This window comes from Mastigoproctus giganteus, chromosome 11 (genome assembly GCF_048544385.1).
Source record: "Mastigoproctus giganteus isolate SK-2022 chromosome 11, ASM4854438v1, whole genome shotgun sequence".
NCBI lineage: Eukaryota > Metazoa > Arthropoda > Arachnida > Uropygi > Thelyphonidae > Mastigoproctus > Mastigoproctus giganteus.
The window spans coordinates 141,848,406-141,864,845 of NC_143585.1; the positions used below are offsets into that span (position 1 = coordinate 141,848,406).

Genomic DNA, 16,440 nt, shown 5'->3' on the forward strand with positions numbered 1-16,440 from the left:
AAAAGCTGAGGTGGTCTTTGTCTACAATGCTTTGAAAACACCAAACTTTCCTCCTCTCTTCAGATCCTTTTTTGTAACAATAGAAGAAGAAGGAATAACATATAATTTAAGAAATGAAGCGAACCTGAAGGTTCCGCTTTTTAGAAAAGCCATAGGTCAGAAAAATATAAAATACAGAGGCGCAAAAACATGGAATAATCTTCCTGAAAATATCAAAAATGCCATTTCACTAAACAGGTTCAAGAAGCTCCTGACTAAACACATCACCAGGGATATCTGATCTAAATCACCTTCCACTCAACTCCTGAACTTTCCACAATGCATTCCAGTTTGGAGATTATGTAAACAAGTTGAAGGAATAGTTGTCAAAAAGCTTGTAACACTCCCTCCCTTCTTACTGTTATCTCCCAACAATTGTAACACAAAATAGGGATAAATAAATTATCAAATCAAATTATCAAATAAATTCGTTGAGCGGCTCGTCCATTGCCCTCTGCTAATCCATGCCCTAAGTGCATGTCTGCCAGCTCACAGTTCGTATATCGATGCATGCTCTTCGTGAGGCGACTACTGCGCCGTCTACCGACTTAGGGTGACGTTTCCGGTTATGGGTTCCTATGCGATTCACAATCCTTTAGATGTTGCCTACCTCCTCTAAACGTTTGTTCCAATATTTTCGAGACACCCTGTATATATACACGTGTCCCCAAAACAAAACGACGACAGGTAGATAAAACAACATGAAAATCAGCCATACAACCCCCGTCTTAAATTATACACTTCATGCATAAACTCCAAAAAATAATCAAAATATCTTCGAACTTTAAAAACCTCCTGCAACTGAAATGCATCAGTACCCGTCTTTCTCATGAACCGTCATTTTCACTATATAAAGGACAATTATAAAACAAGTGTTCAAAATCTTCTACCGCATCACTCTGGACCTCTCACAACACCCAATTACGCCCAGTTATCACTGCAAAACATTTCCAGTTTTGTCCAGTTATTCATTTTAGCCATATCATCCACCTCAGGCAAAATGGCAAAAGTTACCCGGCCAAATGTAGCCGACCGGGCTAGCCGAGTGGGTAAAGTACCTGCCCGGCAACCCAAAGGTCGCGGGTTCGATTCTCGCCTCGGGCTTGGATCAAAGTACTGCAAAAACCTTGGGAGGTGCAATATGGCCACAGAAGCCGATGTGCCAACAACTACCAAATCAAAAAAAAAAATCAAACCGGCCAAATGTAGAACAGCTCCGATGTTCCTACTACAACCTCATCACTTTCACTTAAAATCTCTTCTTTTCATTTTTCAAATCTTTCTTCTCATATATTTTCCTTATATCAGGGTAGGACCTCACCCTATTTATCTTCATAGACTTATTCGTTGCAAACTCCAACGTTCCTTTCTTAATTACGAATCAATGGGCTCATATCCACCTAATACTTAAGGCACTGTTGCCCTTCCCACCGCAGAGCTCGTCGAAACTGGTGCCATGAGCATGTGACTTGGAGCCCTAACAAATGGGTACAGTTCCGTTCTCTGATGAGTCCCGTTTTAGACTAAAAAGAGATTCCAGACATTATTTCATCTGGAGACAATGGGGAATGCGGTAGTACCATCCTCCAACACCAGACACTTAAGGTGGAGGCGGTGTTCTCGTGTGGGACGGAATAATAATCAACGGCCGCACACCTCCTTACATTTTTGATAGAGGTATCATGACCGCAGAGGTACTGAGAACAGATCCTCGAACCCTATGTGCGACTTTAGGGGTGCAGTTGGCCTAGATTTTCTTTTCATGCACGACAATGCCACTGCACATAGAGTTCAAGTGGTGGAGGAATATCTTGAAACTGAAGATATCCAACGACTGCCGTGGCCATCACCAGACTTAAATCCGATCAAACAGTGGGACGCCCTTGAGCATCGTTGCATGCTGACAGCCAACTCCTCAGTCACTTAGTTAGCTTCAGTCTGCGCTGGTGGAAGAACGGGATTTGTTGCCACAGAATCTTATAGACACCCTTACATGGAGCAAGTTCACTGGTGTCAGACTTGTTTAGTCGTTGCAGGGGATCATACGTAGTATTGATGTCATGTGACCGTTTTGATATTTCTTATATAACCCCTATAAATGTCCCTTATACGTGCCTGAAGTTTCTTGCTGTCTCCTCATTTTATATATGGTACACCATCATACCATACCAATTTTTGTCCCGCTTCATCGCAAGTTGCACAAGTTACAACGCGCTTTCTATGTATTCCGTTAATTTCCAAACAGTTTGTTTGACATCAAATGAGTGTGTTGCTGTTTTCACGTTTCTGAATGATAAACAGGATACTGGAAATATCATACATCAATTGCCAAAGAAAAGAAAAGAAAAGAATCCAAATTTTGTTTTGGTATCCATGCTTTTAGTCAGTATTAAAACATACGTTGGCATATTTATCATCTATCCGATGAGGTGTCGGTGTTTTACAAGTTACGGAAAACACTCTTTTCTAAAGGAGCAATGAATACCCACCTTTCCTTACCACCTATGTTTACAAAAACTACTAACAACCTCATCGCCTTTTTCTAGAAGATTTACTTCTCTTTCAAACATTTTGTGGCAAAAGGGGAAGAGCATTTTGAAATCTGAGAAATTTAGCTTACCAGTTACCAGATCTCCATGATCCCTTAACAAATAAATTTTAAATTTCTAAGATCATATCATATGGCAAGAAATGTGGAAAATCAAAGGATCACATTTCACATTTCAAATGAGAGGTTATTCAGAAATTTCTGGCAGATTTAATGTTTCTATATTCAATCTACTTTTTCTAGTCTGTGCTCTCCTTAAACACCCCAAGTGTGTGTTGCATCAAAGCCACACACACACACACACACACACACACACACACACACACACACACACATGTTATCTCTCTTTCTCTCTCTCTCTATCCCTCTCTCAGATGGTAAGTGCAATTGATGTTTACTAACCCGCATGCAACGCAATGATCATTCTGTTAGAAATAATAAATTTCAATGTATCTTTATCTTAGGGACTTACTTCCTGGTGATCACAGGTCTGAAAAACCAGAGACACATACCTAAATTAAGTCTTTGTTATTTTTTTCAAGCTTAGTTACTTTTTCCTCATTCCTTTGCCATTCTCCTTCGATTGGCTTCTCTAACTATGCGGGAATCTTTCTCTTCCAAGGTATGGAAAACAATGGCAAGCTACCATGTCTTATTCGTGTTTTTCTTTTATGCGGCCGAGAACTCAAAAGTTAGTGACATTGGACGCTCTGAAATCCTCACATGGGGGAAAAGATGTAAAAAATGGAGGTGAAGGATAGAAAGTAGAGTTAGAACAGCAACACGAAATTTGAATACCCTGGAATTAACAGATTTATGCGTTGGAGAGTATATGAAATAATTAATGGAGAAAACAGTTGCTGTGTGGGAAGAGGAAAGGTAATGGGACTGTGTGGAAGATTATTGATTAAGAGGGAGTAATAAGAGAGAGAGAGAGAGAGAGAGAGAGAGAGAGAGAGAGAGAGGAGAACAGGTTGAACATGTGGAGAACAAATAAATTGGTGACAACGAATTCATGTTTTAATAATAAAAAAATTACTTTATACTTAGGCGTTATACTTGGAAAATGCCAGAAGGCGTGGGATGATAGCATTTCGATTATTCAGTGATGAGAGAAATGTATAATATAGCGCGGAAAATTTGGGATCAAATATACTGATTTCAGATTTAAGGGTGAAATTTAAGAAAGGTAAGAGGGTAAAGAAAGATAACAATGACATATGGAAGGAATAAGGTTGTACGCATAAAGCAAGGCAATTTTTTAATGAAGATTGAAGAGCATTGAGAGGTAAGGTAGAAAGTGAAGATTTGGATTTACAGAAGGAAGGGGATTGTAGAGAGATTACCTCAATTGGATATGAGACTATTCTTCATACGACAATTCCGCCTATGTGACAGTTTGGTGTGTCATATAAGGGACCAGGAATTATGAAACCATTGAAGAAAAAGGTCTGAGAAATCAAAAGAAAGTTTAGTCACTTCCAAGTTTAGTCCTTGGAAGAGAGGACTGAAGAAATTAAGAAAAGAAAAGAATATATATATATATACACACACTCAGTGATCAATGAACTATGACCACCCCATCCGTAATGAACTATGCTGCATAGCTAGTACGGTAGATCAGTGGTAATTTGCATCTTGTCCTGCAAGTCAAAGTGATAAAGCAGCAGTTACGAGGAAACCCCTCCGGCCCAAACGGTACAAGAAACGAAGATAGAAAGATGGGCGAAGAAGACACTCCACTGCAGACACTACAGTGACCTCCATCAAGATCACATCAATAACATTGCTTCCAATGCATGGCTCACAAGCGTCCCGCTCTTACGGAGATGAACTTTCGTTCAGGTGCCGTCCTACATAAGATACTATACATACATGACCCGCTCTTCCCCGAGACTGAAGGATTCATGCTGGCCATCCAAGACAAGGTAATCAACACCAGAAACTATAGAAAATACATCGCTCGCAAAGGAGCCTGGAATGTCAGATGACACGTGTCGATGATGCCCCCTGGCCTCAGAAACGATCCAACACATCACCGCCGGGTGCAAGGATCACCCAGACTGAGTACACTCATAGATACGATCAGGTAGCCAGGATAATACATCAGAAGCTAGCGAGGAAATACCAGTTGACCAAAGAAAGTGTACCATACTACAAGTACGAACCCCCAGGCAGTATTAGAGACCCGAACCCACAAGCTGTACTGGGACCGCGCCATAATAACGGATAAGACCAACCTGCACAACAGACCGGACATAACCTTTATGGACAAGATGGAAAAGGCTACCTATCTGATTGACATAGCGGTGCCGAACACTAGCAATGTCCAGAAAATCCATGAGGAAAAATTTAGGAAGTACAAGAACCTGAGACATGAGATCAAAGAGATGTGGCATATGCAAGAAGTATCAACCATCCCAATCATCGTGTCAACAACCGGTATGGTACCAAAGACTCTACATAGCAGCCTAGCGGCAATAGGTCTCCCAGAGAACACCTACAAGGAACTCCAGAAAGTCGCAATCCTGAACACCTGTAGGATAGTCAGAAATTTCCTCGACCAACAGTAACACCAGACATTACAACCACCCTGTGTACTTGGTACCAATACCCGTCACGGAGTGGAATCCCCCAATCAGGGAGAAATAATATAATAATAATAATACATCTGAAGGGCACGTCTTTTCGGTCGCTCACTGCCCACTGTGGTTAAGGTTTACAAAAAATGGTGTCGAATGGGTCAACCACCTCGTACCGACAGAACTGTAACGAATTACGAAAGGTGGATGTTTGTGGTGCAATACGTTTTACGGCTGAACAGCAGGTTATTGTGCTGACATCGCGACATAATATAGGGAACGCAAGAACAATATCCAAAATGACGATATGACACACACTCAGACGTATTCCACAGCTGACGATCCAAGTGACCCCCCCTCTCGTCGCCGCTAATCATCATCGACGGAGAATGCTGTGTCAACAACGCTGGCTGAACACTGTAGGGCTGGAAACGAGTGTGCTAGTCGAATGAGTCGGATATTTGGTGCAACACGCCAAGTACGCCTTCGTGTGTGGCGCAGGCAACACGAGTCCATGGATCCACCGTGCATGGTGCTATCCAGTATTCAGGCAGGTGTCGGTGGTTGCTTAATATGGAGCATATTTTACTGGTAAGAACTAGGACCCCTGGTGAATATGGACGAACATTTCACTGGTCAGGTCTGCCGGTAGCTCTTAGGAGACCATGTGCACCCTGCCATGTTGCATTTTTTTCTCAAACAGAAATGGGATCTTCCAAGGGAGCTTAAATGCGCCGTGTCATCGAGCCCACACTGTGCACAAGTAGTTCAAGGAACACAGTGAAGATATCACCCATCCTGATTGGCCTCCAAATTCGACTGACCTCAATCCAACTGAACATCTTTCGGATGTTTTGGAACTGGAAGTGAAGTGTATGAACACGCAACCGTCATCTATTCGGACACTGTGGAAAGCCTTGCAAGCAGCATACATTATTCAAGATTCAAACGTTGGTAAAAGTATTCAATCCGATATGACTCTAGTATACATTTGCTGACTGTTGTAATAACTTAAGTCGAAATAAGATTATTTATTAATTTTTTTAAAACGTATCTAACGCAGCTAAAGGCTATGTTGTTCTGTGTGCATGGATTAGTTGAGGGTTGAAAAACCAGAAGAAACTCATTGGTATCACAAGACAACTTAATACTGATGAAATTATCTGTCAACCAGTATTTGATCCTTTTGATCAAATGATCAAATGACCCACGTGTTTGGACACCAAACTGGAAGAATTGTGCCCCTGGAAATAACGATAGCAGACATGAAACTGGCTAAAATTAACTGATCATTGAGCAAGTTGTAAAAATTAAATCGAAACTATGCACGTTGTAAAATTTAAGGTAGCTCACAAATACTGGCGTAGTTCAATTTCAAAAAACCGACTTACAACGAGTTTGATCCGCATGTCTAAATCCAGGTGTCTTTAATTTTTTATTGAACGCTAGATAGGTTGATGGTTGCATACCATACAGCAAAATGTTTGTGTGTAGCATGCAATCATTTGTGCTATGCTGAAAACCGCGAAACGGAATCATTTGTGCCATTCTTCCACCGCGTTATTTGAAAAAATAAATCTTTCCTAACACACCATAATCGTTCCAGACGTTCCTTGGAAAAGTCGAAAGACCATCTCTGTTGCGCCCTCTAAAGTTGTAATACTTTGTAACAAAAACTGCTTCAACGGGTAAATTGTCTCTCCTTTCCACCTGAAAGAAAACATGCTGAAATGAAATTGAATAAATACGACCCAGTTTTCGAGACAGCAATAAATCTAAAAAAACTTACAACTTGTGCCAGTTGTAAGAAGAAAGAATAAAAAACTCAAGAAATATCGAACCTTCGACAATATCGGCTAACCCTGGCATAAGTGGACTGCATAGTCGAGTCTGTGTCCTTTTATAAGTTTCAGTGGAGAAAGAGAGCTTCCCGCTCCTTTCAATGGGTTGGAGTTCTGTAGCTTGAGGGAATGTGTGTGGATGAGAGAGGAAGCTAGCCCAGTTCTCAAGAAAAGTGTTGGTGAAAAGTTAGGAAATTGATTTTACGATCGGGTTTAAAACAACTATTTCTTTGTTACTACCAACTGTTTGGGACAATTTTGACGAGAGAAAAATGTATACATAGTTGTTGAAATCCTTGGAGATAATTTCTTACTTTTAGTTTTAGAAGAATTTCTCAAGGCGGCAGTAAAATGGTTTCGCCACCTGTCACTCGGTTAGAGTGGGCTGGGTTCGATTCCCCTCGAAGACCAGAGGAATTTCTAAAGTTCTGATCAGTGTAGACTGTAGTTAGTGGATCTCAGGCTGAAGACTTTCTTCGGGAGTTATTTCCGGTTTTTCAGCTTGCAAAAAAATGCAAATCGGCTTGTAAACTCATCCAATAAGGAAGAGGGGTGAAGTGGAAGTTGGCTACAAATTGCTTCCCTACTCATAAGTACGATAATCATGTTATGTCAGATGAGTGATTTTGCGTAACACGTTTAAAGTCTAATTGGGTACTTTTTTATTGGCGCGCCGTGTATTCAAGATAGGAGAAAAAAATTAAACATCAATACCGAGTGGTCAGGAGCGGGAGTGCAGTAGCACACGCTCTTTGAGTAGATCGAGGTTCAAGCCCCTGACTGCTGAATACGGTCGATCTGCCAACCCGCACTGGACCAGCGTGGCAGATTATGGTCCATTTCCCTCAGCATGAATTGTTGAGGAGGCTTCCATCCTGCAGTGGGTTGATAATGGCTGCAGTTTACCTTTTTAACACAGTAAGAAGCCAACTAATATTAACAGTAAAATTAGATTAAATCCAACGATTTTGATCGTTATAATTGAATTTTTATTAATCTGCTGAGCATGCGCCTCTCTAACGAATCGAAAAATATCGAAGGCAACTCACTAGTTGCCCAAAATAAGAAAAATCTTTTACTGTAGTATCATTTTGGATTGAATAAATTCATAATTTTCGGAAATTTTATTTATAACGTAAATTCCTGTTTGTTTTCTTTTTAATAGTTTCATATTTCTTCGTTCTCTGTCCTGACTGCTAAACAGGGGCATATTATAGAGGGCAATACCACACGCAGATAGTTTTTTACGTAGCGAATTGACTTTCATACTTGTGACTTTTTATCGATTACGCACTTGGTGCTGAAAAAGCCAGTTTGTTTAAGGCAAACTTCTCTGCGTCTTTGGGAGCATGCTCACAAAGTGAGAAAAGAGGGCTGACAACTGAATGATTTCGCGAAACTCCAACAATGTTTTTGAATTAACGAGTTGCGCATTGCGTTGCTTCTTACCTTACATTTCAGTTGCGTTCGATTATCAAATAACGTATCTCAGGGGTTAAAACTTTCTATTCTGCATTCAAGATGCGTTTACCAAATCATCACACTATCTCACACAAAAGAAGGACACCGATATCTTCGGAATCGAAGTCTATGGAGGATGTTTCCTGCCAGTTCTATCGACTTTTTTTTTGACATCCTTAGAATTGACAGCGACACTCTACCCACTGACAAAACCTACGGGACCAACAACCTCCAAGAAATATACCAATTTGTCCACCGTTCACGTCAGATGAACTCTCAAAAGGCGGTGGTGGTGCAAATGCAATTCAATCTATCCAACAATGAATTTGCGCGAAAAGATCTCGAGACTTGAGCACCCCACCGCTTTAAAGGTCTTCTCTTGGAACATACTTCCAGACTTGTATTTGAAACATTTATATAAAAAGTAATAATAGAAATTCACGTTGTAAATGTTATTCGCTAAAAGTAAAGCTTTGCTTAAAAATAAAAGGTAGGATTTATCTGACATTCAAACATAACGGGTAAAATAATATATATTTTTTTATTATGAGTAAAAGGGTAACGTGCCTTTTGAAGTTTATCAAATACGGGTTCGTTAGAGAGGCACACTCTCAGCAGATTAATAAAATTCCAGTTATAAATTGAAATAGTTTGGTTTTAATGGTGTTTCACTTTCAGTATATATTAGTTGGTTTCTTTCGACGTTACTGATGTTTAATTTTTTTCTTATATCTTTTAAGCGGTAAGCCAATAAAAATTACCCAATTAGAAATCACGACATGGTTTTTCAAACGCTGTTCCCCCCAGAATTTCTCCAAGAAGTGTACCAATAAAATCATTCATCTGAGCTAACGTGCTATCGCAGCTGTTGGTAGGGAGACAATTCAGCCTTATTTCAGAGTCAGCCCCCATTTCACCCCTCCTCCTGTCTTGGGAGAGTAATCCTAATAAGGGTTAGGTACCTTCTGGCTATGTGGTTTACAAGCCGACTTGCATGTTGTGCGGGCATAAAAAAGTCCAGGAATAACTCACCCGGAAACCTCTACTCCCCGTCTCAGATCGATAAATTCAACTCCAATTGAAAAGGCCTGAAGAATTTCTATAATCTCAGACAGTACTCGAACCCGGCCCACTCCAAACGAGTGCTGATTAAATCGCCACAGACGACAACACTCCTGGAAATTTCGATATTTTGACGTATTTTAAAATAAAAATAAAAATATACTCGATAGATCTATACTAAAATTCTAGCGATTGAAAATTAATTTGAATGGTTTTGTTTCTAGTCATCAAGAAAGTGGTTTTTTTTTTGTTTTGTTTTGGTATTTAAAATGAAGAAGAAAATAAAATTTATACAGATTTGGTGTTCTATTTTATTAGTACATTTTAAGATATTTAAATTTCCCATTTTGAAGCAAAGCTATAAAAATACTCTTCAATTTCACACCTATACATGTATTTGCCCCATGCCTTTCATTTGTTGATGTTGGTGTTTAGACGCCAAATCAAGCAATTCTGTGTCACATTCGTTAAAATGTATGGGCCAATTCACATAGTATATGGGCTGAAAAACCAGGAATAACTCCCGGAGAATTCTACTCCCTCCATCTAAGATCGGCTAACTACAACCTCGATTGATCACAGAGTGAAAAGTTGCGAAACAATTTTACTGTCAGAGCAATTCTTTTTCCATCGCTGGTATGACATTTGGTATAATCACCGTCCTCTCCACACCGGATGGAAAAGATCTGACTTCGAATCCCGTGGATGGCGCGATGAATTTTTATGGGTCTTTTTCACAACGTCGCTGAGTTAGTCGGGCTCAAGCGAGGGTTTTTCCTCCCGGAAACTCAAGGTTTTCTTCCAACAAACAGCAAATAGACCACAAAACACGCAATTTTTAGATATTATACACGGCGCAATATGGCCTGAAGTTACTCATGCGCCTAAAAACCAACCAACTGTTCTACACTACGTTATCTTCAAGGATTTCAATTTTCTTTCTTCAAAATTATCCCACGGCAGTAGCAAATAAACAATTATTTTAAACCCGATTCACTAGCTTGAACTGAATTGTAAAATCGATTTCCTGAAAGGATGTTTTCACAAAACACTTGTTTTACAACTGGGCTAGCTTCCTTCCTCGTGCGCATACCCGCAAGACACAGAACACGAAACCAATGAAAGGTTGGAAGGCTTCTTCAAGGTCGGATTACTAGCACCACCGAAACATAAAAAAGGGCACAGACTCGACTATGCAGTTCATTTTTGCTAGAGAAGGATTAAGAACAGATTCTATATTTCTTTAATTCATTCAAGTCTGCTGGTTCTTAACTGGTGCAAGATGATTCAAAGTTTTTTTAGAAGAATGGCATTGCTGCCGAATACTAAACAATATTTGTATACGCATTGTCATCACTTTCTTATACAGATTTTGATAAGAATAAACTGTTGATAGTTGGAAAGGATGAAAAGGAGATTACTATTAAAATTATGACGAGTTACATGTTTCATTTGGAGCGTCATTCTTTATAGGTCTGAGACAAGGATAGTAAGCAAGGAGGATATTAGAATGGTTACAGACAAGGAGAGATTGCCGACTGATGATGCCGCCATTCCTTGTCTGGCTGAGGAAGTCTCAAATCATCCTGTCTTGTGTGGCAAAGGATGCTCGAATCGAGCAACAAACCAAATTCTGGTTCAGTGCAAAAAGCGAGATAGCCTTTATCAAGAAAGAAAAAGCGTACAAGAGATGACGCAAAACTGGACGAACTGTTGAGTACATCACTTTCAAGAAAGGAAAGAGCGAAAACTTTTTCTTTAAGAAAAATCGGAAAGCTTATGCAGAAATTGTTCTGAACAAACTGAAGCAATCCAAAAGGATTCTAAGTCAGAAACTTCAAAATGAATAATCAGGTGTTCCAAAAATATTTGTATTTACCGAGAAGTAATTGTGATAGAAGTTTGAAACAATGTTTTACACTTTTTCGACGTAGTGGCCAGACAAATGATGCATTTCTGCTACCTTTCAATATACTTCCGCAGCTTGTAGAAGTCCTTCAAACCACAATTCAGTTGCATTATCAGCAGCAAAGTGACGCTACCTTTCAATACACTTCCGCAGCTTGTAGAAGTCCTTCAAACCACAATTCAGTTGCAGAAATAACCTCATTATCAGCAGCAAAGTGACGCAAGGTCTGTGAAATAAGCAGGATGTGGCAATATTTGAAACCCACGTTCATGGGCGTACCTCCTGCGAGGAATGTGTAGGGGCATTATCGTGGAACATTTGTCAGCTTTTTCCAGCTTTTTTCTTTTATAGCAATACGCAGCTTTATAAGGAGATTGTAATAATACTTCGCCGTCACAGCATAGCCCTTTTGAAGGCTGTGCTGTGACACCTTTATATCAATACACTGAAAGGGCAGAACTCATAGGATACCTGGTTCCTGGGCAACGCGACGCTGTCACCCCTCTCGCTAGTGGACGAACCCACCGCTTGGCAGATATATAGGTACACTGCATTCACGTAGACGGCAATTCGATGTCAGTATGGATAAACGTCGTGAGTTAACCGACTTTGAATGAGGGATGATAGTGGGTGCCCGGCGCTGGGTCACTCTATCGCAGAGGTGGTGCAGAATTTGCACTATCCCCGCTCGACAGTATCAAGAGTGTAGCGGGAATATGCCATTTGATGAATAACATCTCATCGCGGACAACGCTGTGGGCAGAGAAAGGTGGTGGATGAACTTGGCTGTCGACGTCTGTCTCGCATTGTTTCAGCCAACGGAAGAGCGACAGTGGCATAAATCACCGCCGACAGTGGCATAAATCACCATCGAGGGAGGTGCCAGAAACGTCTCCACCAAGACCATCACGGTTACGGGAGACGCCCACCCACCAGAGTCCCATTGCTAACACCACGACACAGGACTTCACTCCTCAACTGGGCGAAAGAACATCGGCACTGGACTTTAGATGATTGGAGATGGGTCTTCTGGTCCAATGAGTCCCGTTTACAGCTATTTCCAGTCGACGGGAGGGCGCGTATCTGGCGGAAACCCCTCGAAGCTATGCACCTGTCATGTCAACAAGGAACTGTTCAGGCAGGTGGGCGGTCAGTAATGGTGTGGGGCGTGTTCAACTGGCACACATTGGGACCTCTGGTACGTCTAGACGCATCTCTGGACGGTCCAGGTTACGTGTCAATCCTTGCAGACCATCTGCAAGGATTGACACGTATATTCATGGTCATCGTGCACCCACAGGGCAATGGACTCTTCCAGCAGGCCAATGCGCCTCCCCACAGAGCCGTAGTAGAACATGATTTGAAGAGCATTCCGCAGATTTTACCACCATGGAATGGCTTTCCCGTTCACTGGACATGAACCCTGTGGAGCATCTTTGGGATGCTGTGGAATGTGGAAAGGTCCGTTTGAGTTTTGGATCCTCCACCCAGGAATGCGACTGGATTATGGACAGCAGTGCAGCAAGCGCGGATGGAAATACCTGTGGAACGCTTTCCTGAACTAATGGACTCAATGCTTCGTCGTGTGACTACCCTTATCCAGGTGAAAGTGGGCCTACCCGTTACTAGGTAGGCCCACCTAAGTATCCCATAATTTCTGTCCACTCCGTGTATTACGTCATGCTGATCCTCCCCCAAACTGACAGCATCACCTTGTCAGCACTTGGTTGTGCCTTTGCCTTTTTGGGGGATGGTGATTTTGGATGCTTCCATACTTTTGACATTTGTTTAGTTTCGGGATCATAGTGATCCTATTCACCATGGATCCAAGTTTTATCCATGGTGACTAGCCGTGATAAATCTCTTCTTGATTTTTCTGGTACATCGACAATATTTCATGTGTACATTGTGCCCTTTCCTTCTTCTGGTAAAGGGTCAGAAGTCTGGGCACCCATCTAGCAGACACTTTATTCATATGCAACTGTTGATAGATGATGTTCTCCACAGACCCTACACTAATTTTGAGCTCTGCAACTAGTTCTTTTAACTGTAACGCTCTTCTTACAGTAGTTGTTTGGCATCCTGGATTTCTTCGTCGTGCACTGAGGTTCTTCCACATTTGGATTTTGGAAAAATCTCCCTCAGTGCGTGATGAAGGTTATACCCATGTGCAACAACACTGTATATTGTTGTTCCACATTGATATTAACAGTTCAAACCTGGGCAGTCTTCTCCATAAACAGTGACCATTTCTTGGATTGTTTTGGGTGTTTTCGTTTACCCTTGCAGAAAGAGGAACCGAATCACCGATCTGTATTCCACTTTATCCATTGTGACACATCTGTTCATTCAGCGTTGCAATGAAAAAAAAATATAATTGTCAGATCGAAACCAAAATCTATGTGGTTGCTATAGAGATTTCAAGGTATCCAACAAAAAAAATTGATCTATGTATCACAACTACTTTTGGGTGAATGCAAATCTTTTTTTGAACTTCCCCTTCGTAGTTTTCAATTTACTGTTGCCGAATGTGAAACAGTAATAACACAGGCTTTGGGAGACATCGAAATAACTCGCGAGGACTTAAAGAGAGAAACACATTACCCTATAATTTTTGCTTGACGAATTCTCTCAGTTTATCATAAAAGTTTGCAGCTCATATAGAGTCGAAAACTACTACATCTGTTTAATCAGACCCTCAAGTTTGGTATTCTACCAACGATATGAAGCTATTACATTATTAAACCAATCCTGAAGATTAATACAAAAAAAAAATCAAAAAGATTCCAGGCCAATATCTATAAGTTGCTCCCTTTCAAAATCTTTTTGAAAAAATCTATTCAACCTACCATAGCTCAACACTGTTTTGGTCAGAGACCAACTCACCTACATACCGTCATCCAGTAGAAGCCAACGAAGACAAACCTACTCCACACCCTGCTCAGAATACTAGCTCTCAATAGCAAGATCCAAAAGGACTTGGCCTTTTTTTTTTTTCACAAAGTGAGTTTATGACAGATTATTCGTTCCTGCCTGATATACGTACTGAATACTCGCTTTAGAATCACTGGAAGAATATTAAGAATTATTGATACCATCCTAAAACAAAGACAGCTTATAATATTATATCAAGAATATCTCAGGGACAGGTGTTAACAGTTACTCTTTTGGCGCCCTTGAGCTGTTCCTGGTTTACAACCCCAATTCTGGAATTATTTATCAGCTCAAAAGAACCAGGATGCACACCGTTGATTAACCAGCAACTCAACCTCCAAAATGCAGCTACTAGAAGAATATCTGTGTGACATTGGATCGGATTGGAACTAAACTTTTCGAAAACCACTCAAATGACATGCACCAACAAAAGGTATAAAAAACGGCATTGAGGGTCACGGGTCAAAAACAGTCAGCTCACACACATACATGGGTCTTACCTGGGATGGTGGTCGCATTTTCCGAAAGCAATTGGTCAACACCTGATCAAAAGCATACTCGGGCACTTAGACAATCAGCCAGAAACTGGGAGGAATAAGAAATCCTCAGCTGACGTTATCATATAGAGATGTTGCCACAAGCATTTCTCTATACGGAAATGTTTTATATAAACTTCGTTGTATGCGTCGGTAATTTGGTCATCTGCTCCATCTACATAACAAAATAAGTTTATAAGCCTTGAATACTGGGTCCCTATTGGATGAACAGGGTAGCTGGTAAGCCATTTACCATCTCTATGGCCTATATTATATTATATGCGAATTTAGATGTCATCCCCTGAAAGCGGCAATTCGCAATCAAAAACATCGCACAGCTCCTCTGGAAATCAATGTTCCTAGCCTTGTCAACACTATATAGTCCGAGAATAGCTGGAAGAAATTAAAATCGACCTACGTCTACCACTCCACTTTGCTCTCAACAACAAACAGTCTATGGAACATGTTCTCTTCGAACACATTACTGGACGCAGACCCAGGAAGAGTCCGTGATGAGAAATCATACAGAACACAAACTCTAAGAGAGTTTGATCTTTCTGTGATCTATTTTCTGTCCCCTTTTACTTTACCTATGTTATTTGTGCATAATTATGTTTTGGTGCTATTTGTACATTTTTCTTGAGCCTATCTTGTCCTGATTAAACCATTTTATCTGTGTGTGTATCTTGTAAGATAGTACTGTCACAGAAGATGTTATATTTCTCTGTATACAGCCAGGCACAGAGGCGAAATCAAATATTGGAAATAAACAGATATTACATACATATAGATGAGATCAGTTCTGGCTCTCGCGGACCTACGATGTGGCAGAGAACATATGATGATCATTTTAATTGTTGCATTTGGAATGTGCTTACCTTTCGCAGGGGGGAGGTGAATAGCATGACAAGGTGAAAGCCGATTCTCTGGAGGGATACTACTGTCATTCAGGAGCACAATTTCGTAAGTATCATCGGAGTCATCAGCAAAATGTAGATCTTCAAGATCCATAACGACAATGTCATCACGCCTCCATGGTTAGTGCCCCCAAAATCATCTCCGTAAATTCTGGATTTGTCAGCCACCTGCCTGCCAGAAGAGACACAGAAAAAAGAAAAAAATAATTATTAAAAATTATCATTAAAAACAGCCAATATTGCTTTGTATTGTAGACACATTGGTCTGGCCCCATACCATTCTAGATGGTGATAGACCCTCCGTCAAAACTTCATAACCTGAACTGGCGATTCTTGGTCCAGTCCCAAAGTCGTCCGCTGATGACAATGTTCTATGTAGACTAGCTTTTGCCAGTTCCAAAAACCATCATTAGAATGGAGAACCGTACATGGTTTTCCACTCCATAACACAGAATTACTATGTTCCAGGGAAAAATCACGATGGGTTGTGCATCACGCGTTTGTATCATGCAATATGAAATAGGTTAGAAAATATGTATGGATACAATTCAATGTGAGAATGGGCAAAACAAAAGTATAAGCGACTTTAATCGGCGCTAGATGTGCCGGCA

The 16,440-nt window shown here is 40.7% G+C and overlaps 1 protein-coding gene across 1 annotated transcript in view; it reads right to left on the reverse strand.

Annotated features, from left to right (window-relative positions):
- Window positions 1-16,440, reverse strand: part of LOC150078482 (E3 ubiquitin-protein ligase LNX-like) — a 129,599-nt gene that overhangs the window by 93,777 nt on the left and 19,382 nt on the right. Inside the window, exon 2 of the mRNA XM_090384337.1 lies at window positions 15,791-15,997. Within this exon, the coding sequence (XP_090240463.1) occupies window positions 15,791-15,923 (133 nt within the window). The 5' untranslated portion in view covers window positions 15,924-15,997. The remainder of the gene's footprint in view (window positions 1-15,790; window positions 15,998-16,440) is intronic.